The 26,387-nt window shown below is 43.1% G+C and overlaps 1 protein-coding gene across 2 annotated transcripts in view; it reads left to right on the plus strand.

Annotated features, from left to right (window-relative positions):
* EYA3 (EYA transcriptional coactivator and phosphatase 3) overlaps positions 1-26,387 on the plus strand; it is a 90,352-nt gene that overhangs the window by 52,967 nt on the left and 10,998 nt on the right. For both annotated transcript variants that reach the window (XM_040424330.1, XM_040424331.1), the window contains exons 9-12: positions 5,962-6,139; positions 15,231-15,373; positions 19,748-19,831; positions 26,001-26,090. In XM_040424330.1, coding sequence (XP_040280264.1) covers positions 5,962-6,139; positions 15,231-15,373; positions 19,748-19,831; positions 26,001-26,090 — 495 coding nt within the window. The remainder of the gene's footprint in view (positions 1-5,961; positions 6,140-15,230; positions 15,374-19,747; positions 19,832-26,000; positions 26,091-26,387) is intronic.

Consider the following 26,387-nt stretch of genomic DNA (forward strand, 5'->3'; position numbering starts at 1 on the left):
CGTACGTGAGGGGGGGGGATTTATTTGATGACCGGCACTGGGGCACATATGAGGGGGCCTTTTATTTTATAAAGGGAACTGGGGGCACTTACTCGCTTTCAGGCAGCGATCTCCACTCTGAGTGGAGATTGCAGCCTGAAACCAGCATTTTCACAGTACCGCGCTCCAATTGGTTGGTCTGCATAGAGTCTAGACCAACCAATTGGAGTGAGCGTGGGCAAGGACCACTCTGGTCCCTTGTCGGCACCCGGTGACGTCACCGGACTGGAGGGTGCGGAGCTTAGCGGGATCTCGGCCAGGCTAGTTACCGCCACTCCATACTTTTGCATAATTAGCTAGGCTGGCAGTGACGTCACCGGGCTCCCTGAGCAGCGTAAGAGGAAGCTTTCCTCCTCTGCAAAAGGGGGCATTAGAAGTAAGTTCATCAGGTAGGACATGGGTGTTGTTGATGTGGGTGACACTGCAGTACTATAAGACAAAGGTCCCAAATCCCGGACAACCCCTTTAAGTCTGGCAGCTATCAATGGCTTCTGTATGGTCACATCCATATAAATTTGGACTGTAGTTTCTTTGCTTTCTCAAACAAGCTCAGCTTTTCATCACTAGAGGGTTGGAAACTTCATTATGCCAGTGGAAATTTGGGGTGTGATTCTTCATTTTACAGAGATTTTTAAAGGGATTCTGTCACCAGGTTTTGGGCTATAGAGATACGGACATGCACGGCTAGATCGCCGCTAGCATGTCCGCAATATATCTGTCCTATAGGGCTGTGTGGTTTTAATTTCTTTAAAAAAGGATTTTATAGATATGTAAATTAGTCTTAACCTCCTCAGGACCGCCGTACGCAGGATTGCGTCTTTGCGGCGGCCCTGCTCTTCTGGGTGGACGCGCCGGCGCGTCCTCTCGCGAGACGCGAGATTTCCTGTGAACGCACACAGGCGCGCGCGCTCACAGGAACGGAAGGTAAGAGAGTTGATCTCCAGCCTGCCAGCGGCGATCGTTCGCTGGCAGGCTGGAGATGTGTTTTTTTTTTAACCCCTAACAGGTATATTAGAAGCTGTTTTGATAACAGCGTCTAATATACCTGCTACCTGGTCCTCTGGTGGTCCCCTTTGTTTGGATCGACCACCAGAGGACACAGGTAGCTCAGTAAAGTAGCACCAAGCACCACTACACTACACTACACCCCCCCCCCTGTCACTTATTAACCCCTTATTAGCCCCTGATCACCCCTGATCACCCCATATAGACTCCCTGATTACCCCCCTGTCATTGATCAACCCCCTGTAAAGCTCCATTCAGACGTCCGCATGATTTTTACGGATCCACTGATAGATGGATCGGATCCGCAAAACGCATCCGGACGTCTGAATGAAGCCTTACAGGGGCGTGATCAATGACTGTGGTGATCACCCCATATAGACTCCCTGATCACCCCCCTGTCATTGATCACCCCCCCTGGCATTGATTACCCCCCTGTAAAGCTCCATTCAGACGTCCGCATGATTTTTACGGATCCACTGATAGATGGATCGGATCCGCAAAACGCATCCGGACGTCTGAATGAAGCCTTACACGGGCGTGATCAATGACTGTGGTGATCACCCCATATAGACTCCCTGATCACCCCCCTGTCATTGATTACCCCCCTGTAAAGCTCCATTCAGATGTCCGCATGATTTTTACGGATGCACTGATAGATGGATCGGATCCGCAAAACGCATCCGGACGTCTGAATGAAGCCTTACAGGGGCATGATCAATGACTGTGGTTATCACCCCATATAGACTCCCTGATCACCCCCCTGTCATTGATTACCCCCCTGTAAAGCTCCATTCAGATGTCCGCATGATTTTTACGGATCCACTGATAGATGGATCGGATCCGCAAAACGCATCCGGACGTCTGAATAAAGCCTTACAGGGGCATGATCAATGACTGTGGTGATCACCCCATATAGACTCCCTGATCACCCCCCTGTCATTGATTACCCCCCTGTCATTGATTACCCCCCTGTAAAGCTCCATTCAGATGTCCGCATGATTTTTACGGATGCACTAAAAGATGGATCGGATCCGCAAAACGCATCCGGACGTCTGAATGAAGCCTTACAGGGGCATGATCAATGACTGTGGTTATCACCCCATATAGACTCCCTGATCACCCCCCTGTAAAGCTCCATTCAGATGTCCGCATGATTTTTACGGATGCACTAAAAGATGGATCGGATCCGCAAAACACATACGGACGTCTGAATGAAGCCTTACAGGGGCATGATCAATGACTGTGGTTATCACCCCATATAGACTCCCTGATCACCCCCCTGTAAAGCTCCATTCAGATGTCCGCATGATTTTTACGGATGCACTGATAGATGGATCGGATCCGCAAAACGCATACGGACGTCTGAATGAAGCCTTACACGGGCGTGATCAATGACTGTGGTTATCACCCCATATAGACTCCCTGATCACCCCCCCTGTCATTGATCACCCCCCCTGTCATTGATCACCCCCCCTGTCATTGATCACCCCCCCTGTCATTGATCACCCCCCTGTAAGGCTCCATTCAGACATTTTTTTGGCCCAAGTTAGCGGAATTATTTTTTTTTTTTCTTACAAAGTCTCATATTCCACTAACTTGTGTCAAAAAATAAAATCTCACATGAACTCACCATACCCCTCACGGAATCCAAATGCGTAAAATTTTTTAGACATTTATATTCCAGACTTCTTCTCACGCTTTAGGGCCCCAAGAATGCCAGGGCAGTATAAATACCCCACATGTGACCCCATTTCGGAAAGAAGACACCCCCAGGTATTCCGTGAGGGGCATATTGAGTCCATGAAAGATTGAAATTTTTGTCCCAAGTTAGCGGAACGGGAGACTTTGTGAGAAAAAAATTAAAAATATCAATTTCCGCTAACTTGTGCCAAAAAAAAAAAATTTTCTATGAACTCGCCATGCCCCTCATTGAATACCTTGGGGTGTCTTCTTTCCAAAATGGGGTCACATGTGGGGTATTTATACTGCCCTGGCATTCTAGGGGCCCCAAAGCGTGAGAAGAAGTCTGGTATCCAAATGTCTAAAAATGCCCTCCTAAAAGGAATTTGGGCACCTTTGCGCATCTAGGCTGCAAAAAAGTGTCACACATCTGGTATCGCCGTACTCAGGAGAAGTTGGGGAATGTGTTTTGGGGTGTCATTTTACATATACCCATGCTGGGTGAGATAAATATCTTGGTCAAATGCCAACTTTGTATAAAAAAATGGGAAAAGTTGTCTTTTGCTAAGATATTTCTCTCACCCAGCAAGGGTATATGTAAAATGACACCCCAAAACACATTCCCCAACTTCTCCTGAATACGGCGATACCACATGTGTGACACTTTTTTGCAGCCTAGGTGGGCAAAGGGGCCCATATTCCAAAGAGCACCTTTAGGATTTCACAGGTCATTTACCTACTTACCACACATTAGGGCCCCTGGAAAATGCCAGGGCAGTATAACTACCCCACAAGTGACCCCATTTTGGAAAGAAGACACCCCAAGGTATTCCGTGAGGGGCATGGCGAGTTCCTAGAATTTTTTATTTTTTGTCACAAGTTAGTGGAAAATGTTTTTTTTTTTTTTTTTTCATACAAAGTCTCATATTCCACTAACTTGTGACAAAAAATAAAAACTTCCATGAACTCACTATGCCCATCAGCGAATACCTTGGGGTCTCTTCTTTCCAAAATGGGGTCACTTGTGGGGTAGTTATACTGCCCTGGCATTCTAGGGGCCCAAATGTGTGGTAAGGAGTTTGAAATCAAATTCTGTAAAAAATGACCTGTGAAATCCGAAAGGTGCTCTTTGGAATATGGGCCCCTTTGCCCACCTAGGTTGCAAAAAAGTGTCACACATCTGGTATCTCCGTACTCAGGAGAAGTTGGGGAATGTGTTTTTGGGTGTCATTTTACATATACCCATGCTGGGTGAGAGAAATATCTTGGCAAAAGACAACTTTTCCCATTTTTTTTATACAAAGTTGGCATTTGACCAAGATATTTATCTCACCCAGCATGGGTATATGTAAAAAGACACCCCAAAACACATTCCTCAACTTCTCCTGAATACAGAGATACCAGATGTGTGACACTTTTTTGCAGCCTAGGTGGGCAAAGGGGCCCATATTCCAAAGAGCACCTTTCGGATTTCACAGGTCATTTTTTACAGAATTTGATTTCAAACTCCTTACCACACATTTGGGCCCCTAGAATGCCAGGGCAGTATAACTACCCCACAAGTGACCCCATTTTGGAAAGAAGAGACCCCAAGGTATTCGCTGATGGGCATAGTGAGTTCATAGAACTTTTTATTTTTTGTCACAAGTTAGTGGAATATGAGACTTTGTAAGAAAAAAAATAAAATAAAAAAAAAATCATCATTTTCCGCTAACTTGTGACAAAAAATAAAAAGTTCTACGAACTCACTATGCCCATCAGCGAATACCTTAGGGTGTGTACTTTCCGAAATGGGGTCATTTGTGGGGTATTTGTACTGTCTGGGCATTGTAGAACCTCAGGAAACATGACAGGTGCTCAGAAAGTCAGAGCTGCTTCAAAAAGCGGAAATTCACATTTTTGTACCATAGTTTGTAAACGCTATAACTTTTACCCAAACCATTTTTTTTTTTTACCCAAACATTTTTTTTTTATCAAAGACACGTAGAACAATAAATTTAGAGCTAAATTTCTATATGGATCTCGTTTTTTTTGCAAAATTTTACAACTGAAAGTGAAAAATGTCATTTTTTTCCAAAAAAAATCGTTAAATTTCGATTAATAACAAAAAAAGTTAAAATGTCAGCAGCAATGAAATACCACCAAATGAAAGCTCTATTAGTGAGAAGAAAAGGAGGTAAAATTCATTTGGGTGGTAAGTTGCATGACCGAGCAATAAACGGTGAAAGTAGTGTAGGTCAGAAGTGTAAAAAGTGGCCTGGTCTTTCAGGGTGTTTAAGCACTGGGGGCTGAGGTGGTTAAATGTGTCCAAGGGGCTTTACTAACCTTTCTGGAGCCCAGCCACGCCTGCCTGTGAAGGAGCCCAGCACCGCCTATGTCCTCCGTATCTCCTCCTTTCATCACCGATAGATTGCCGTAATCTCGCGATGCGCGAGCTCGTGCATGCGCAGTTCTTTCCCTGAGGCTGATGCCAGAACAGGGAAAGAACACTATACCGGCACTGCGCATGCGCGAGCTCACGCATCGCGAGATTACGGCAATCTATCGGTGATGAAAGGAGGAGATACGGAGGACATAGGCGGTGCTGGGCTCCTTAACAGGCGGGCGTGGCTGGGCTCCAGAAAGGTTAGTAAAGCCCCTTGGACACATTTAAGACTAATTTACATATCTATAAAATCCTTTTTATTTTTAATTAAAACCACACAGCCCTATAGGACAGATATATTGCGGACATGCTAGCGGCGATCTAGCCGTGCATGTCCGTATCTCTATAGCCCAAAACCTGGTGACAGAATCCCTTTAAAGGGTGTTCTAATTACAACATGCTTTCCCCACTGGGTGGGGGATCTCAATGGAGAAGTCGTGCATTCACACTCCACTGAATCTCTATAGGATTGCTGGAGATATGCAACTATCCGAGCTGTCTCCAGCAGTCCCATAGAGTTAAATGGAGTGGCAGTGTGCATGCTTCACCAATGCTCCATTCATATGGGGGGGGGGGGGGGGACACAGGACTCTCTGTTTCTCCTGATCGGCAGGGGTCACAGCAGTCTGGCCAGATATCCACAAAACTGTTCAGTAGATGGGGGATAACTTGTTAATTCGAATACATTTTTAACATGCTGAAAAGGAATCATTCACCTCCACTACATGATCTGATCATTGAGTTGGGACTTGTTAGGATAGCTTTAGATTGCATCCAGGATATTTGTTAATTTAGCTATTTGTTTCTTAAAGGAATATCCCACATATACAATCCTTGGTCAGAATCAGTATCAACAATGTTATCCAAATCAGAACTTCACATCAGCAACATCTGCCGGCAGTGCAGAGAACAACATAGTGACGCCAGACTTTCAGGAGAATAATACAGACTCAACATCCCCATCACAGACCACTCCGAGACAAGTTTCTGGTTTGTATATACTGTAAATGCCTTCTAAATAGTCACATGAAAATTATTCTAGCAGCTCCTTTACATAGTTGGTGGTGCTGCTGCAGCTGCTTCTCACATAGATCTGACGGGGCACTGCTCCTGGATATGTTGGCTCTCTGCTCTGCCCCCTCCCTTCTCTGTGCTAGCAAGATGGAGGAGTTTGTGTATGGCAGATGAGAGTGTGGAGGGTGAAATCATCCAAGTATTCAAGAGTCACGAAGACTGTACCATACTTTAAATAGTTAGACATTTCTTCTCTGGAAGGTACGAGCTGATTCATATAAGCTTGGCTGATGTATGTTTTATGTTTCAAAAAGTATTTATTGGCAAACATTCACAAAGTATGCAGGTGAAGACATAAGGAATATAAATATCCAATATTGTTGAACGGTGCCAAATATGAAATTAAGTAACATTGTGTAAATTAAAGAAACTGTATTGGAACAGTTAGAACATAATGAAAGAGATCATCAGTATGAGGAAGGATTAACTCCCACGACTCTCCCAGTCCAATAGGCAAAAGGATAGGGACCCGCACCTACAAGGAGAACGGAGCGGAGAAAGTTGAGGAGGGCGCACTACTCAGGCGCAGCCGCACTCTATTCATTTCTATGGAGCTGCCGAAAATAGCCAAGCACTGGCTCGGCTATTTCCGTCGGCCCCATAGAAATAAATGGGAGCAGTGGCCGCGCATGCGTGGTGCGCTCCCATTCACTTCAATGGGAGAGGCGGGGAGCTGCGCCTGGTGGTGGACAGACCCCGGGGTCCTCCAGCCACAACTCTCCCCAGCTCCGTTCTCCTTGTAGGTGCGCGTCCCAGAGGTGGGACACGCACCTATCGGACAATGGTGGCATATCCTAGCGATATACTCCCATTGTCTAAGATGGGATAACCCCTTTAAGGTTAGCATTAAGTGTTTCATAAAGCAAGATTCTTGCTGAATAACTACTGAGAGATAGTGAAGGGGATCTCCATCTGGAAGCAATATGTATTCTTACAGACATTAGGATATACTGTAGGAGTTTCTAGGCTGCATTATTAAATGCTGGTGGTTTGTCCTAGCAAGTGTGTGTGTGTGTATATATATATATGTATGTATGTATATGTGTGTGTGTGTGTATGTATATATATATATATATATATATATATATATATATATATATATATATATATAACAAAGAGAGAGCAGCAGCACTACTTGCAGATGAAGCCGGGTGCAAAATCCTCTGGCTGTAAGGTCAAATAAGTTGTAGATTTTTCAAAGAAGAGGCAGCACTCCAAGATAAGATGAAAAAACGACCCGCTTTATTCCCCTGTGCAACGTTTCAACTGCTCATTGCAGTCTTTCTCAAGCATAACAATTGGTGTCTCAGCATCTACATTTATACCCATGATGCTTAGTGGGTCAATTAACAGACTAATTGGTAATAGCATAATTAAAAATATACAAATAGTGAGTTTACATTAAAAAGTTTTTCATAATCATATGTGCATTCGTTTTATATAACATCACAGTCTTTTCATACATAGTGACATCTCATAGGCAGTTTTCAAAATTCACAAACCAACACTGCCCAATATATAAAGTGCCTCGTGCTTTGTGTTTACTTATAGTGAACACCTGTACGTGCTAATTGTGCGGTCAATAGCCGCATGGTTAAAAAACTTACATCGTGGAGTGTCAGGATGGCAAGCGTCTCGGCGTCCCTGGGGTCCCACAGCGCATGCCCAGTATCCAGGATACCGGCGTACACAAAGAAAAGACGCAACCGGAAGTGACGTCTATCCCGAAGGGCACACCAGCAACCCGGCGCCTCCCCCAAGGCATGACGAAATGGAGGGCGGCGCCTCCCCGTTCGGCCTCCCGATCATGTGACACTGTCACATGGATCGTTGCCTGACAACCAGGAAGCGCTTACCCTCAACACCACGTCATCCCCAGGTTCAGTCAGAGCACGGCAATGAGACCTTTATTGGAAACAAACCAGCACAACAGGAGAATGATCGGATCAGAAACCCATTTACATGGTTATTACAGATGATTAGAATATAAAATTATAAATACATAAGGATATCAAATCGTGCATCTCGGAGGGTTGTGGTCCTTAAAGGGGACATAACGTATATAATATATTATGGAGAAAAGGGGGTATGGTCTATAAGGACGCACCTATCAGGTGATCATCCCCATACACCCAAAGGATCATGGGGTATAGAGTGTTGTCCACACCCCGCATCCCCACATTCCTCTCCTACCCCCTATACATCTCCTATAGCCATAATTTCCTCCATTCACGATTTATCCGTTTTACTTTCAATGTGAAGCCATGATTTTGAGTGTGGATCCCATTCTCCTGTTCTGGACCTATACCGCCAAGGTGACCGCCGCCATCCTCCTCCACCATGAAAATAACTTGAGGAATAGATTAATCCCTTTTGGATCCCAATGATCCTAAAAAGAAAAATAGATATAATGGATGAAATATAATTATTAAATTAGACACCAAAAGGTGGTCACATAACCAATTTGGCAAAGACAGAACCCCACAAAGGCATCACAGAGCCCAGCATTCTATATAATGTTCCACTTGAAATCCACATTCAGACCCTTGGGTTTGAGTGACTGTAGGCGATGTATCCACCGCAGTTCCCGTTGTTTAAGGGTCACTGTACGGTCGCCACCTCGTCTACCCCTTTGAACCTGATCTATAATCATACATTTGAGGTCTTTCTCAGTATGGCCAAGCTCCACAAAATGTTTAGGGACCGGTAGGTCCAATCTTTTGCGTCTTATCGAAAACCGGTGGTTATTTAAACGCGTTTTCATGTCACATGTGGTCTCCCCCACATAGAGGAGACCACATGGACATTTCAACACGTAAATAACGAACGTACTATCACACGTCAAATAATGACGGATGTCATATTGTGCTCCAGTTTCCGGATGTGTAAACACATTCCCTCTAATCATGTAGGTGCAGTTTACACATGTAAGGCACTGGAAACATCCCGTCCTCCTTGCACCAAGAAATGTTTGTACCTTCTTTTTGATAGGAACATCGGCCCTCACCAGCCTATCTCTCAGGTTGGTGGGCCGTCTATATGACAGGAGAGGAGGTCTAGTGAGTACTTCAATCTTAGGGAAATTACTCTGTAAAATAGGCCAGTGTTTTTTCAGTATACCGGCTATATCCCTACTTTGTTCAGAGTAGGTTGTTACAAAAGGGATCTGTTTGGATTTAGGTTTCTTTTCCTCCTCCCCCTGCGGATACTGAATTCTCTTCAGATGTCTTGCTAGATTTTTTTTGCGGGTACCCCCTCTGTCTGAACTTATTGACCATTTGTTCATATCTGACAGGTAGGTTTTTTGGATCCTGTACGATTCTCTTTACACGCAGTAGTTGACTGCGCGGTAGAGAGTCAATACAGGGTCTAGGATGGCAACTTTCGTATCGCAATAATGTATTGCAATCAGTAGATTTGGTGAAGATGTCTGTAGACAATCTATCACCAATGATGGACACCATCGTGTCAAGGAACTGGACCTGTTTATTGGAGTGTGTTAATGTAAAAACAATCTCACTGTCCATATCATTCAGATAACAGTGAAACTGCTCCAAGGACTCAATGTCCCCTCGCCAAATGAGGAAGATGTCGTCTATGTACCGCCACCACCCCAGTACTCGACCGAAGTGGTGGGATACATAGACAAGATCCTCCTCAAGTGACGCCATAAACACATTTGCATACGTGGGGGCCACATTGGACCCCATTGCGGTCCCACGTAATTGCAGAAAGAACTGCTCCCCAAACATAAAATAATTATGTCTCAGGACCAGATTAAGAAGTTGAATGATAGTCACAACACACTCCAGAATATTCACTATGTTCCAAACATCTCCTGACCGCATTGACTCCCCGTTCGTGATCTATGGAGGTATAGAGACTGGTGACATCAAAAGATGCCACCAAACATCCATAGGGTAATCTTACTGAGGAGATTTTCTCCAAAAAATCCTCAGTGTCCCTAATATAGGACTTTGTATTAATCGCATAAGTGCGGAGTATGCGGTCCAGGAAGATTGAAACATGTGAACAGATAGAGTAAATACCCGACACGATGGGTCTCCCGGGAGGATTCGTCAGGGACTTATGTATTTTTGGCAATACGTAAATCATTGGCGTACGTGGATTCTCAATCAACAAGAAATTGTATACACCCTCGTCAATGATCCCATGATCACGTGCCAAATCCAAAACATTTTTGATTTTTTTAATATACTCAAATTTTGGATCACCTGACAATTCCTTATACACATTCTGATCGTTCAGCTGCCTCCTAATTTCACCCATATACCAGGATGTGTCCATGACAACAACCGCACCGCCCTTATCGGACGGTTTTATGGTGAGGCTGCTGTCATGGCACAATTCATCCAATGATCTGATGTCAGCTGAGGTCATATTTGGATGTTGCAGAGGTGTATCAAGGGCCCTAGTTTTTAGTCCACTGATATCCAATGTCACAGCCTTAATGAATGTTTCAACTGTATGGTGGTTGGTCTGTGGTATGAAGTCACTCTTAGGAGACAGATTAACCTGTCCCAGAGTGAGTTCAGACCCACCAATAGTCGGTCTAGGGTAAGCTAGAGGTGGATGCTCAGAAAACCAAATTTGTAGCTTGATATTCCTGAACAGGCGTTGCATATTCTGGAGTGTGTTGTGACTTTATCATTCAACTTCTTAATCTGGTCCTGAGCCATAATTATTTTATGTTTGGGGAGCAGTTCTTTCTGCAATTACGTGGGACCGCAATGGGGTCCAATGTGGCCCCCACGTATGCAAATGTGTTTATGGCGTCACTTGAGGAGGATCTTGTCTATGTATCCCACCACTTCGGTCGAGTACTGGGGTGGTGGCGGTACATAGACGACATCTTCCTCATTTGGCGAGGGGACATTGAGTCCTTGGAGCAGTTTCACTGTTATCTGAATGATATGGACAGTGAGATTGTTTTTACATTAACACACTCCAATAAACAGGTCCAGTTCCTTGACACGATGGTGTCCATCATTGGTGATCGATTGTCTACAGACATCTTCACCAAATCTACTGATTGCAATACATTATTGCGATACGAAAGCTGCCATCCTAGACCCTGTATTGACTCTCTACCGCGCAGTCAACTACTGCGTGTAAAGAGAATCGTACAGGATCCAAAAAACCTACCTGTCAGATATGAACAAATGGTCAATAAGTTCAGACAGAGGGGGTACCCGTAAAAAAATCTAGCAAGACATCTGAAGAGAATTCAGTATCCGCAGGGGGAGGAGGAAAAGAAACCTAAATCCAAACAGATCCCTTTTGTAATAACCTACTCTGAACAAAGTAGGGATATAGCCGGTATACTGAAAAAACACTGGCCTATTTTACAGAGTAATTTCCCTAAGATTGAAGTACTCACTAGACCTCCTCTCCTGTCATATAGACGGCCCACCAACCTGAGAGATAGGCTGGTGAGGGCCGATGTTCCTATCAAAAAGAAGGTACAAACATTTCTTGGTGCAAGGAGGACGGGATGTTTCCAGTGCCTTACATGTGTAAACTGCACCTACATGATTAGAGGGAATGTGTTTACACATCCGGAAACTGGAGCACAATATGACATCCGTCATTATTTGACGTATGATAGTACGTTCGTTATTTACGTGTTGAAATGTCCATGTGGTCTCCTCTATGTGGGGGAGACCACATGTGACATGAAAACGCGTTTAAATAACCACCGGTTTTCGATAAGACGCAAAAGATTGGACCTACCGGTCCCTAAACATTTTGTGGAGCTTGGCCATACTGAGAAAGACCTCAAATGTATGATTATAGATCAGGTTCAAAGGGGTAGACGAGGTGGCGACCGTACAGTGACCCTTAAACAACGGGAACTGCGGTGGATACATCGCCTACAGTCACTCAAACCCAAGGGTCTGAATGTGGATTTCAAGTGGAACATTATATAGAATGCTGGGCTCTGTGATGCCTTTGTGGGGTTCTGTCTTTGCCAAATTGGTTATGTGACCACCTTTTGGTGTCTAATTTAATAATTATATTTCATCCATTATATCTATTTTTCTTTTTAGGATCATTGGGATCCAAAAGGGATTAATCTATTCCTCAAGTTATTTTCATGGTGGAGGAGGATGGCGGCGGTCACCTTGGCGGTATAGGTCCAGAACAGGAGAATGGGATCCACACTCAAAATCATGGCTTCACATTGAAAGTAAAACGGATAAATCGTGAATGGAGGAAATTATGGCTATAGGAGATGTATAGGGGGTAGGAGAGGAATGTGGGGATGCGGGGTGTGGACAACACTCTATACCCCATGATCCTTTGGGTGTATGGGGATGATCACCTGATAGGTGCGTCCTTATAGACCATACCCCCTTTTCTCCATAATATATTATATACGTTATGTCCCCTTTAAGGACCACAACCCTCCGAGATGCACGATTTGATATCCTTATGTATTTATAATTTTATATTCTAATCATCTGTAATAACCATGTAAATGGGTTTCTGATCCGATCATTCTCCTGTTGTGCTGGTTTGTTCCCAATAAAGGTCTCATTGCCGTGCTCTGACTGAACCTGGGGATGACGTGGTGTTGAGGGTAAGCGCTTCCTGGTTGTCAGGCAACGATCCATGTGACAGTGTCACATGATCGGGAGGCCGAACGGGGAGGCGCCGCCCTCCATTTCGTCATGCCTTGGGGGAGGCGCCGGGTTGCTGGTGTGCCCTTCGGGATAGACGTCACTTCCGGTTGCGTCTTTTCTTTGTGTACGCCGGTATCCTGGATACTGGGCATGCGCTGTGGGACCCCAGGGACGCCGAGACGCTTGCCATCCTGACACTCCACGATGTAAGTTTTTTAACCATGCGGCTATTGACCGCACAATTAGCATGTACAGGTGTTCACTATAAGTAAACACAAAGCACGAGGCACTTTATATATTGGGCAGTGTTGGTTTGTGAATTTTGAAAACCGTCTATGAGATGTCACTATTTATGAAAAGACTGTGATGTTATATAAAACGAATGCACATATGATTATGAAAAACTTTTTAATGTAAACTCACTATTTGTATATTTTTAATTATGCTATTACCAATTAGTCTGTTAATTGACCCACTAAGCATCATGGGTATAAATGTAGATGCTGAGACACCAATTGTTATGCTTGAGAAAGACGGCAATGAGCAGTTGAAACGTTGCACAGGGGAATAAAGCGGGTCGTTTTTTCATCTTATCTTGGAGTGCTGCCTCTTCTTTGAAAAATATATATATATATATTAGTAGAAAATCGGACTGCACTCCAAGCGTTTCTTCAAAAGAGTATGTTTTTAATCACCCATATGGTGGCAAAAGCGACGTTTCGGCTGAAGCTTGAAAAAGGCTCATGCCAAAATTTCGCTTTTGCCACCATATGGGTGATTAAAAACATACTCCTTTGTAGAAATGCTTGGAGTGCAGTCCGATTTTTTTTACTTTCTATAAGTGGGTAAGCACCTTTTACCATACTTGGATATTGCACCCGTCTATTTTCCATACTTTTTTAGGGTGGTGCTGCCAGTGGTTTTTTATATCTATCTATCTATCTATCTATCTATCTATCTATCTATCTATCTATCTATCTATCTATCTCCCGAACACTTCAAATGGGCTTCTCCGAATGTTGGTCCAGAACCGTCAACGTCATAGGATAGGTCCCCACCATATGTGGAGGGTATTATTAACCCTTTGCAACCTTTTAAAAGATAGGGAAACCATCGGATAAATAAGGCGAAGTCTAGACAGCACCATATATACTCTATGAAGTACTTTTAAGGATGTCTCTATTAATGTCACTTGCCAGTTGCTGTACACCACTCATGCCATTGCTCCAGTGTAAGGCTCTCTGCCAAATCCAATTCCCAGCTGTACATAAAGGCCAATTTATAATTGAATAAATAAAGGAGAGGGTACCCTTCTCTAAGGCTCTGTACTTGCAGAGCCGTTGAAATGATGTGTATTCCACAGTTCTATCCTTTGAGATCAGTGAAGTTAAAAAAAATTTGAAGACTTGGGTAACTGAAGATTTCAGTGGTTAGAGGTGAGAAGCTGGAGATAAAAGATGCTCTGGACATGAGTTTAGAATTCAGCAGGAAGTCAGCTACTTGGTGTAGTTTTGCATGCTTCCACCAAACAAACACAGATGGTGACAGCCCAGGCGAGAAAAGGGGGTTTCTTATTATAGGATGTCATCTGAAAAAGAGAATTTCCATAGACCTCAAGAGAAACCAACTCAAAACGTTAGGGACAACAACAACATCCTTTGGGTTGGTTGAGCTTAGTACTTCAGAATTCATATCATCAAACAATTAACCCTAGAACCATCCTGAATTTGGAGCCTTATAACCAATAAATGGCCATGCAGACCAACATTAGCTATATAGAAAGGACATCGGTCAGCAGATTTGTATCTATGACACTGGCTGACCTGTTACATGTGCTCTTGGCAGCTGAAGGCATCTGTGTTGGTTCCATGTTCATATGTGTCCGCACTGCTGAGAGAAAAATTGTTTTAATAAATGCAAATGAGCCTCTAGGAGCAACGGGGGCGTTGTCATTACACCTAGACGCTCAGCTCTCTGTAATTGCTGCGTCCTCTGCACTTTCACAGATCCAGGCAGTGTAAACATGATCACACCTGGCCCTGTCAAACTGTAGAGGTCATTGTAGTTGCAGAGAAAGCACAGCCTCTAGGAGTAACAGCAACTCCCTCATTGCTCCTAGAGGCTCATTTGCATATATTAAAACATTTTTCTCAGCAATGTGGACACACATGATTGTGGGACCAACACAAATGCCTTCAGCTGCCAAGAGCACATGTAACAGGTCAGCCAGTGTCATAGGTACAAACCTGCTGACAGATGCCCTTTAAATATAAAACACAGTGTTGGAAAATTCTGGAATTCCATGGCTGTAATATTGTGTTGATACAGCTTCTTATGATCTTTATAATGCTTTCTTATAGGTGATACCACTGCAGGCCAGGTGATGATGAGAGCAATGAGCAGTAAAGAGTCAGAAGACCAGAGTAAGAAGAATGTAACTGTAAAGAATAGAGGCAAGGGTAAGAAAACCGATGCCTCATCACCGCAACACAGTGACCTTGAGGTAAGAAATGTTACTGTAGCTTGATGTACGGTCTGCAAATTCCTAATAGCGGGAGATCCTAAGCAGGGAGTCTTCCTATGATGGCCATGTGGGGTAATGGTGTATATTGGACAACTCCTTTACATTATAACGTTTTTATAGTAAGGGAATGAACTATGTTAAAGTGGTTGTGCCATAAACTGCTTTTCACTCTCTAAAGTTTTTTCATCAATTACTCAAGCTCCCCTAATTATTATTATTATTATTATTATTATTATTATTATATTATATATATATATATATATATATATATCTATATATATCTATATATATATATATTTTTTAAGATTTACCTCCTTTTGCCGTTTTCTCTTATCCCCCATGCTTGAATCCTACTTCCTGGTCTGTCATGTGTCTGCTGTCCCATTATGCCTTATGGCAATGAGATGTCTTCTGACATCAGCAGTTCATATGATACTTTTATGGTGTTTTTTTTTTTTTTACAGTGGTCATTAATAGGCTTTATTGTAGGCTGCCACTTTTTTAGGATGGCGCTGAGTAAGCGGTGCACAGGTCTCCTGTGCAGAGCAGGAGCCTGGCTCTCTCATGCTGAGCTTGAGCTTTAACGGCCTGGATTGGTAGAGGCACTGATCGGGGCCATTTAACCCCCTTAGGCTACTTTCACACCTGCGTTCGGGTGTCCGCTCGTGAGCTCCGTTTGAAGGGGCTCACAAGCGGCCCCGAACGCAACCGTCCAGCCCTAATGCATTCTCAGTGGACGCGGATCCGCTGAGAATGCATCAGTCTGCCAGCGTTCAGCCTCCGCTCCGCTCAGCGAGCTGTCACCTGAACGCTGCTTGCAGCGTTCGGGTGTCCGCCTGGCCGTGCGGAGGCAAGCGGATCCGTCCAGACTTACAATGTAAGTCAATGGGGACGGATCCGTTTGAAGATGACACTATATGGCTCAATCTTCAAACGGATCCGCCCCCATTGACTTTCAATGTAAAGTCTGGACGGATCCGTTCAGGCTACTTTCACACTTAGAAATTTTTCTAAGTTATAATGCAGACGGATCCGTTCTGAACGGATGCAAACGTCTGCATTATAGGAGCGGATCCGTCTGATGAAACATCAGACGGACCCGCTCCGAACGCTAGTGTGAAAGTATCCTTAGATCCTAGAGTCAATAGTGATCATGACATCGAAAAGATGTCATCAACACCCAGCGAGTGAGATCACAGAGTTCTGATTTCTGTACGCTGCAGCCAAGGACCTAATGAAGGCCTCCAGGTATGCCTTACGAGGCTGTGCCTCTCTGGTGCAGCCTGATAGTGCCTGTCAATATAGTACTTACAGTATAATGCACTGCATTGCATTAGGCTACTTTCACACTCGCGTTTTGTGCGGATCCGTCATGGACAGATCCGTTCAGATAATACAACCGTCTGCATCCGTTCTGAACAGATCCGTTTGTATTATCTTTAACATAGCCAAGACGGATCCGTCTTGAACACCATTGCAATCCATGGGATTTTAGATGTTCCACAATTCTATCCTTTAATAGGGTTTCCATTAATTTGCCGCTTGTGAGAGCCCTGAACGGATCTCACAAACGGAAAGCCAAAACGCTATTGTGAAAGTACCCTAAGCAGTACAGTGTATTAAAGAAACAATCAGAAGATCACCTGTCAGTCTCCTTTTGAAACTGATACCACATATTTGGTACTTCTGCATCTGTAATGACCCATACCATACAATTATCATTTAATATATCCCACACGGTGAATGCCGTAAAAAAAGCAAAACTGTCAGACTTGCGTTTTTTTTTTTGCTTTTTGCCATGAAAAAAGGGAATACAAAAAGTATCAATGGTATCAATAAAAGCTACATGCCTTTACTCAAAAATCAAGCCCGCGCACAGCTTTGTAGAATGAAAAATGTGAAAAAGTTATGAGTGTTTGGATGCTGTGATGCAAACACATTTTCTTTTCAAATAAAGAGGTTTATTGTGCAAAAGTAGTAAAACAAAAACGATATATGTGATGCTGCTGTAATTGTACTGACCCAGAAAATAAAGCTAGTTATGCTAAAAAATTACCACTGCAAAATTTACAACTCAAAAACTCAGTGTCAGTATTGCTATGTTTTCCCATTACCCCCCAAAATTAAGTGAATCTGTAAGCTTTGTGTACCCCAAAACAGTGCCTTAAAAATCTACAACTTTTCCTGCAAAAAAACAAACCCACATACAGCTGGATTGATGGAAAAATTTAAAAAAAGTTATAGATCTTAAATGCGACAATGAAAAGAATTTACAAAAAAAAGTGATTTAGTCCCCAAGTGCAGCCCCATTGAAGTGGATAGGTCCGCATCCAACCGGATCTCCCCATTCATTGCTCCAATTGTTCTGCTAGATTTATTTCAGGCTAGCAGCTCAGAGGGTGTGTCCTTTCTGTTCTCTCTGTGTAACTGCCACAGCTTTTAACAGACGATATGGCTGGTTGCAGTTGAAGATTTAGGCCCCTTGCACACGGCAGTTGTGCAGTCGTTCTGTGCATTGGGGACCGCAATTTGCACGGGCCCCATCCATGCGGCAGCCGCGATGGATCCAGACCCATTCAACTTGAATGAGTCCGTGATCTCTCCGCACCGTAAAAAAATAGAACACATTCTATTTTTTTTGCAGTGCACGGACAGAAACACCACAGAAGCACTCTGTAGTTCCGTGCCTCCGGTTTGCACTCTGTAGCACCGCAGCTCCAGATTGCAGACCCGTTAAAGTGAATGGGTCCACATCCGTGATGTGGGGAGCACACGGCCGGTGCCCGCATATTGCGGGCCGCAATACGGGCCACAGCCGTGTGCATGAAGCCTTAAACTGAGCTTGTGTGGCCACCTCAGTGAGGTGGATGTAGAAGTAAGAAATTGAATAAACTGCAGGTGGCGCTATACAGATAAATTTTATTGAATAGCTCAGTGGCTATGCCAAAGAATTCATATCCAGGTGCTGGTTTGAAAAATGTAGAATATTTTTCATGGTACAACACCTTTTAAGGCTTTGTTCACATCTCTGTTGGAGTCTCTGTCACTGATTTTAAAAATGTTTGGAAATGTATTGCTATCATGTCATTCGAAATGACTGGCAACGTGATCGAAATCCAATAGACCTAATTGTAGTATGTGGTGTCTGTTGTGCACGACTGGTGTCCATCATGCAACTGTCATTTTCAATGTTCTGCTCACTGTGATGGATCAGTACAATGGAAATCGCAGCACAACTTAGAACTATATAGATCAGGCTTCACTGCCATCTGCGTTAAAGGGGTTGTGCAGGAAAATATATTTATGACTTGGGGCATATGCACACGAACATAAGGGCTCAATGCCCGTACTGCCGACCACAAATAGTGGTCCGCAATGGCCGTGTGCACTCTGTGCTGCGGATGTGAACCCATTGACTTAAATGGGTCCATGATCTGCAAGGTATGGCAAAAGATAGGACATGTTCTATCTTTTGCTGTGCGGAGGCACAGACCCGAAAGCCAACAGAAGCGCTTTCTTTCCATGAGCTTCCGATCCGTGCCTCCACTCTGTAAAAGATAGTACATGTCCTATTTTTTTTTTGCTGTATCTTCACGTCAATGGGTCCACAGCACAGAGTGCACACAGCAGGTGCCCATGTATTGCCTCCAGAGTATGTGCACAGAACCCTTATATTCGTGTGCATGAGCCCTTATCCTCAGGATAGGTCATCAGTATCAGATCTGCGGGGATGTGACACCTGGGACCCCCACCAATCAGCTGTTAGAAGAGGCCTTGAGCACGGCAACCTCTTCCTAGGCCAGTGACATCACTGTACATCGGTAATGTGGCCTAGTTGCAGCTCAGCCCCATTCAAGTCAGTAGGGCTGCGCTGCAATACCAAGCACTGCCACTATACGATGTACGGTGCTTTCCTTGGAAAGCTGCTGGGAGCCTGCATCGCTCACTAGAGCTCCGATGAGCTCAGCGGCTTCCTGAAACGGCTGATCAGTGAGGGTGCCAGGACTCGGACCTCCACTGATGTGATAATGATAACCTATTCTGAGGATGTCATCATTATCTTTTCCAGGATGACCCCTTTTAGGTGCTACTCTGTCTATTTTAAAGTTGTATTTGTTAGTTGCATCATATTTATTTCTGTTTTATATTAAATTGTACTGTTGCTAAACTTGTAGATGGCTTAAAAAAAAACTTATTTTACAAGTTAACGAGCTCATCACAATGTCATTTTGACACTCTACATTTAGCTGTCACTGGTCATTTGCTTTTCTTTCCATTTTCCATTTTTACCAGTATGACTGTTCTAAGACACTGCAAAGCCTGTGTTGCATATATTTTTCTTTGTTTCCCCAGCGTGTGTTTTTGTGGGACTTGGATGAGACCATTATCATCTTTCACTCTCTGCTCACCGGTTCATATGCACAAAAGTATGGAAAGGTACAGACTTCAGGATCCAATTTTGAATGCAAACAGCTATATAATTCAGTCTGTCATTAAGAATGTGATATGTTCACTTTGGGAACTGTGACTAAAATGTAATTTAATATTTCTAAAGGGCAGAAAGTTAAAGGTGCCATCCCACAAGTTAAAAAATAAATAAATATATATATATATATATATATATATATATATGTATGTGTGTATATATATATATATATATATATATATATATATATATATATATATATATATATGATCTTGTGTAATGCACACTATTTCAACTATATCCTGCTCTCCAGTGCAATTTTGACCTTTTTCTCTCTTCTACTCACTGAGGACTTCTCTCTTACCGTGGGTGGGCAGTAGCTCCCATATGACCATCAAACACCTGCATCTCCAAGGAGTTAACCTCTTTCTCCCCTGCGTACAAAATGTTCCCTCACTTACAGCCACAGTGATTCCACTAACAAATAGCCTTATAGTATGCAGGTCCCCTTTCCCCCAGTTTGAAAGAAAGAGGGATAGCTAAAAATTTAGAAGTAGTATAGTGTCTGGGTCACTTCATCTTCTTCTCTGAGAGATCATTACACCGGCACCAAGAGGTGGAAGGGAGGCGTAGTCCACCACTGAATGCAGGAGAAGGTGGACTAGAATTTTAACCACAGAAGGAACAGCAGGGCACACTACCAGAGGAAAATATAATGTTCATTAAAAATGATATTTTTATTGCATATCTAATTCAATAATACTTCATTCGAAATATCCTATTCATTGCATAGTAATGTTTTCATGGAATAACCCCTCTAAAAGTGCTCTAAGTTTATAATATACTTTGAGTGTTATATTATGTGTAGATGATATGTCATAGTTATAAAACATGGGCCGTATATATTTGCACAATGGGCATAAAACGGTCAGTAACCTTTTTATTTTTGGTTGACACTTAAAGGGAACCTGTCATGTGGGTATTTGATTATAATATAACTCATTATATACAATCATTAACTATTAAAAAGTACCTTAGATTTATTCACTTACTGGTGTGACAGATGGTTACCTCATAATATACATACAAAGATGCCACATGCTAATGAGCGTACATACATGTGACATCGCTGCATGCTAATGAGCGTACATACATGTGACATCGCTGCATGCTAATGAGCGTACATACATGTGACATCGCTGCATGCTAATGAGCGTACATACATGTGACATCGCTGCATGCTAATGAGCGTACATACATGTGACATCGCTGCATGCTAATGAGCGTACATACATGTGACATTGCAAGCTACCAGCCCCGATGCGATCTCACTATGAAAGTAGATAGGGCTGCAGGGCCGGAAGCTTTTGATGTCACATGTATGTACAGACCTCTTCCCAATGTTCTAAATGCAAAACCAAATAAAGTGTGGGGCGGCAGGGAGAGTCTGTGTAAACAGTGAGGCTGGCTGCTGCCCGCCCACTGCACAGTACAAGTCAAGCAGAAGAATGCTAACCCGAGATGTACACTCTGCCCGCCAAATAACTCCTGCTTGTACTGGTCCACCGGAAGTGAGGATGAGCTGACGCATGCCCAGTTTACTTTCAGCTATGAATGTGCGGCATTACACTGATCAGACAGCGCGCATGATCACGGGATTTGAGACGAGAATTCGTGGCCAGAAAAAAAATGAAAAAATAGATGTAAATTATAAAAGGGGCGTGGTTTATTACTTCATGCATTCATTTTAATAATTGGCGGGAAAAAGAATAACAGGGAATGCAAAGGTACTATATTACTAAGGCAAAAAAAAGAAGGGAGGAATATACTATTGAAATTAGTAATTATAATAAAGGCTAGTTTGTTCATGGGGTGATAAACACATGACAGGTTCCCTTTAAATTGAATTGCAAATTGCTAATCTTTGATAGATGTGGGCCCAACCTTGGGATGCCTGCTGATCAGCACACTGAGGATCATGTCTAAATTACCGTTTATACGGGCAGAGAATCCGCTAATCCACTAATGAGTGTTTATAGGTACCTTTTACACGGAAAGGTCTGTGTCAAGGGACCTTTAAGTGATATTTTTCACTGCATGAGTTAGCTAGGCATATGGGTTATTTGTGATGTTAATCTGAGTGTCGCAGCGTTGTCTAGTAATGTTGCTCATCCTATTTAAATGAAATGGGACGAGCTTCTATACCATGCTCTAACAGGCAAACTGCTGTCATTATATAAAGGTAACATGGGGCCTGCATTAATGGCTCAGCCCATTCATTATACTAATTGACTGCTCATTGTAAAGGTTCCCTGCCAGATCAGCAGGGGGTCCAACACCTTGCACACCCAGCTATCAGTTGTTTGGCAATAGCTCTGGTGCCTGAAATAGTTTGTTACTACACCGCTGCTCCCATTGAAGTCAGTGCTGGCCGCACTGCATTGACAAACTAAGCTCGTTACAATAGATGGATCTGTCTGCTTCAAGTGTCAGAACGAGTGCCAAACAGCTGATCTGCAGCGGTGATGGGTATCGGACCCCTACCAATCGTCTAGTGATGGCCTACCCTGAGGATAGGCGGTTAATTGATAAAAGGGGGACAATGCTTCTAAAAAGAATCTGTCAACCCATAGGCAGCCTGTTATACTATAGTAATAACTCAGCAGAAAGATTCATTAAATCTTGTAATTCATTCATGTCTCTGCTTTTTCTGAGCTCATTTGTACATGGAGCCCAATCTTATCAGTGACTGACCGCTATATCTCTATACACACTTCCACAGAGAATGCTATCAATCACTCCCTTGTGTACAGCTTAAGTCGGAAAGAGATTTAAATGTATAAATTACAAGTTTTGCGGAATATTATCTCACAAAACTATATATTACTGCTGCTGCTCATTATAAATACCCCCACCCTTCTATCTGTAATTCATGTCCTTATGAACTCCATTCCTACAGAGATTCAGCTGAAGATCTTATCAGCTGTATTAAGGATCATAATCCCTGACGAGCAGAGAGGAGGATGAGGCAGCTCTTTAGCTCAGTGTTGTGAAGTAACTTGTCCTGCTGTGTGATTAGGACAGGTTTTGTGTGTACTAATAGGACGGCAGACATTTTATTTCTCCTGATAATTGTTCCCTAGACAAAACAAGCCATTATAACTAATGAAAGGTATTATTGAATGTATTTATAATAAAATATTTACATATTTTCATTTTCTTAATTCCTGTAAGTACTATTTTGTATCTTGGTAATTGATGGCATATCATTAGAGTATGCCATAACTTTATGATCAGTGAGGCCCCCACCAATCCTGAATCCTGAGAATGTTTGTTTGTCAGGACAAACTTCTAATTTGGCTTTATAGGTATGACTTAAAGGGACACTGACAGGCCCAAAAAGCATATTTAGGTATATATATGACAGTACAGGTCTTATAAAGTGTATTAGAATCATCTAAGTATCCCCCCTGTCCACCTTATAAATACAGTAAACTGAAGTTTTATAACCTGCTTGAATCGTCTTCAATCTGCCCAAGGGGCGGTGTTTCATCTCCACTTGCGCCCAGCCAGCCGCCCCCAACTGCCGTTTGAAGCGCCGCCCAGCTCATCAATATTCACTTCGCTGGGCGGCGCACTAATCCGCACTAATCATATCGCGCCTGCGCACTAATTAACCCCTTTTGAGATGTAACAGAGCAGCGCTCTGAAGCGCTGCTATGAACTGTGCCCGGCGCATGCGCATAAAGCAGAGGCTGCATCGGCCTCTGAGAATCAGACTGTGCGCAGGCGCGATGCGATCCCGGCCAGTGAGGGTGCCGGGCGCATGCGCTGAAGATGAGCCGGAGGCCGATGCCCATAGTATTGTATTGGGCATGCGCCGGATCTTGCGTCGGAGACACTAGTAGCCGCCCAGCGAAGTGAATATTGATGAGCTGGGCAGCGCTTCAAACGGCAGTTGGGGCGAGGCTGGCTGGGCGCAAGTGGAGATGAAACGCCGCCCCTTGGGCAGATTGAAGACGATTCAAGCAGGTTATAAAACGTCATTTTACTGTATTTATAAAGGTGGACAAGGGGGGATACTTAGATGATTCTAATACCTGTACTGTCATATATATACCTAAATATGCTTTTTGGGCCTGTCGGTGTCCCTTTTTTTTTTTTTTCTTCCCATTTCAAGGGGTTGTCATATGCTTTGTTTGTGACACATATTTGCAGACAAAATATTGGACCCCTGCAGTTTCACTGAATCAAACTTGCCAAAGAGTTTTGTGTTAATATTTGGTTAAGTGGAACTGGAGAGATGTAGCGAGGATTGCATTAAAAATAAGCACACTAAAATGCAGAGGTATTGCAAATTATTGCTTGGGATGAGTTCAGACTGTCAATTGTGCCCTGCAAATTGTCAGCAAATGACACTACAGTATATGTGGAAAGGGTTTTCAAAACCCCATCTACATACAGAGGAAAAATACTACCCAGAAAGAACAAGCATGGTGCAGACTTTGATGGAAGATACACAGTATCATGTGGAATTATTGCTGCATGTGAGGTCTCAGCCTAATGGGGGTCATTTATCAAACTGGTGTAAAGTAGACCTGGCTTAGTTGCCCATAGCAACCAATCAGATTCCATCTCTTATTTTCCAAAGGAGCTGTCAAATGAAAGGAAAAATCTGATTGGTTGCAATGGGGGAAAGCCAGTTCTACTTTACACCAGTTTGATAAATGACCCCATAAGTGTTCTCTGCACTTGGAAAAACATATTGAAGTACACAAATGTAGATACATGCAGATATCTAAAGGTATACATACCAGAGAGGCAGACCATGTGACTACTGTTGGGTCCTTTGAGAGAGAAATCTTAGCTGTCGCTGGTTCCATCCCTTTTCTTATTGGTTGATGGGAAGGGTACAGAGTAGGGAACAAACACCAAGCCTTTTATCCTGGATGGCAAAAACTGGCCTCATAATGAAGGGCACTGCAGATATCTATTGATTGTGGATTTACTCAAGTCTAGTGGTGGACATTTTGAGAATATATTTGGAAAAGAGGATAAAATGATTGGACTAGATTATTTTGCTCAATAAATCGTAGACACCTAAGAGGGTTTGCAAGATATATTGCTGCTACCTAAAATTATAGTAACTGTAGTTCATAGTGCAGAGCTACGAATAACTCTTTAGAGGACAACCATGTGTTCACTGTGTTTCAAGCACTTTGTAAGGAATAACTGGAGAAATGTAGCACTCTGCCAGTTCTATATGTGTATTGTGTACACGTTGAAGTTTAGAGTGTGTGTTTCCCATAAGAAGCAAATGTGTGTGTGTGTGTGTGTGTGTGTGTGTATAACTGAAGCACAACAGGGAACAAACCAGTCAGTTTCACATGACCTGTGAGACCACTAATAACTGAGGCAAAATGAAACTTGCCATCCATGGTTCTTGGAAATCCCTCTAACCATCTGGCGTTGATCGTTATTTAAAGGGGTTGACCAATGTGTTTGTAAGATGACTTTATGGCACTTTTTAATATAGCTTTTGTTGTAATTCTGCACCATTTTCTAGATTTCATAAGGTATGCCCCCTTGTTCACCAGGTGTTTTGTGCTGTCCATAAGATGGCTGCTGATGGAGGGTCATGTGATCCAGCAAATCGCCTCCATGTGAGGTCTCCTCCATTCAAACACAGGGCACCTGCACTAAACTCCCAACAGTGCAAGTGCAGATGGCAGGTTCAGTGTATTTGAATAGAGGAGGCATCACATGGAGGTGATTTGCTGGATCACATGACCTTCCATCAGCAGCCATTTTGTGGACATGATCTCTGTGTAGACAGCAGAAAAGACTTGGCAAACAAGGGGGCATACCTTAGAAAATATAGAAAATGGTGCAGAATTACAACAAAGACTATATTAGTAAGTGCCATATAATCATCTCACAAACACATTGATCAACAGTAACCAGGAAATGGCCAACCCCTTTAAGAAAAGTGTATGAAAGGATGTCTAATAGAAGTAACTGTTAACACTGATTCCCAGTTGGGTTTTTTACCAAAATCTGAAGGCATAGTTTTACTAATCTGTAATCTATACTGGGATAACAATAGATAAATAGAGGCATGCTGTTGCATGTAATATTAAGGTATACCAAATGGTAATGTTTGCTTTTCTGTCTATTTAGGACCCCACATTGGTGGTGGGCTCAGGTTTAGCCATGGAAGAAATGATCTTTGAAGTGGCAGACTCGCATTTATTTTTTAATGATTTGGAGGTAAGTATGGGGCTAGCATTTTTCTGGCGGTTTGCAAATTTGTCATCTCTCAAACAGTCAATGTAAATGAGTATTCTCATCTTGGGTATTTGCAGCATTTCCACAGGTTTTGCCATACATGCCTGATAGGTGGAGGTCCCATTTTTGGGACCCCTGTGGGAGAATTGAGGGTCTGTGTATATGCCATAAAGATGGGAATGTCTGTCTGCACATTTATGGTGTAATCTGTACAGTGACAAAGTAGGTTACATTATATAGCACATTGCCTCACTGGCAAGTTACTCCATGGCTAAAACT

The sequence above is a fragment of the Bufo bufo genome, chromosome 3 (assembly GCF_905171765.1).
Source record: "Bufo bufo chromosome 3, aBufBuf1.1, whole genome shotgun sequence".
In the NCBI taxonomy this organism is placed as follows: domain Eukaryota; kingdom Metazoa; phylum Chordata; class Amphibia; order Anura; family Bufonidae; genus Bufo; species Bufo bufo.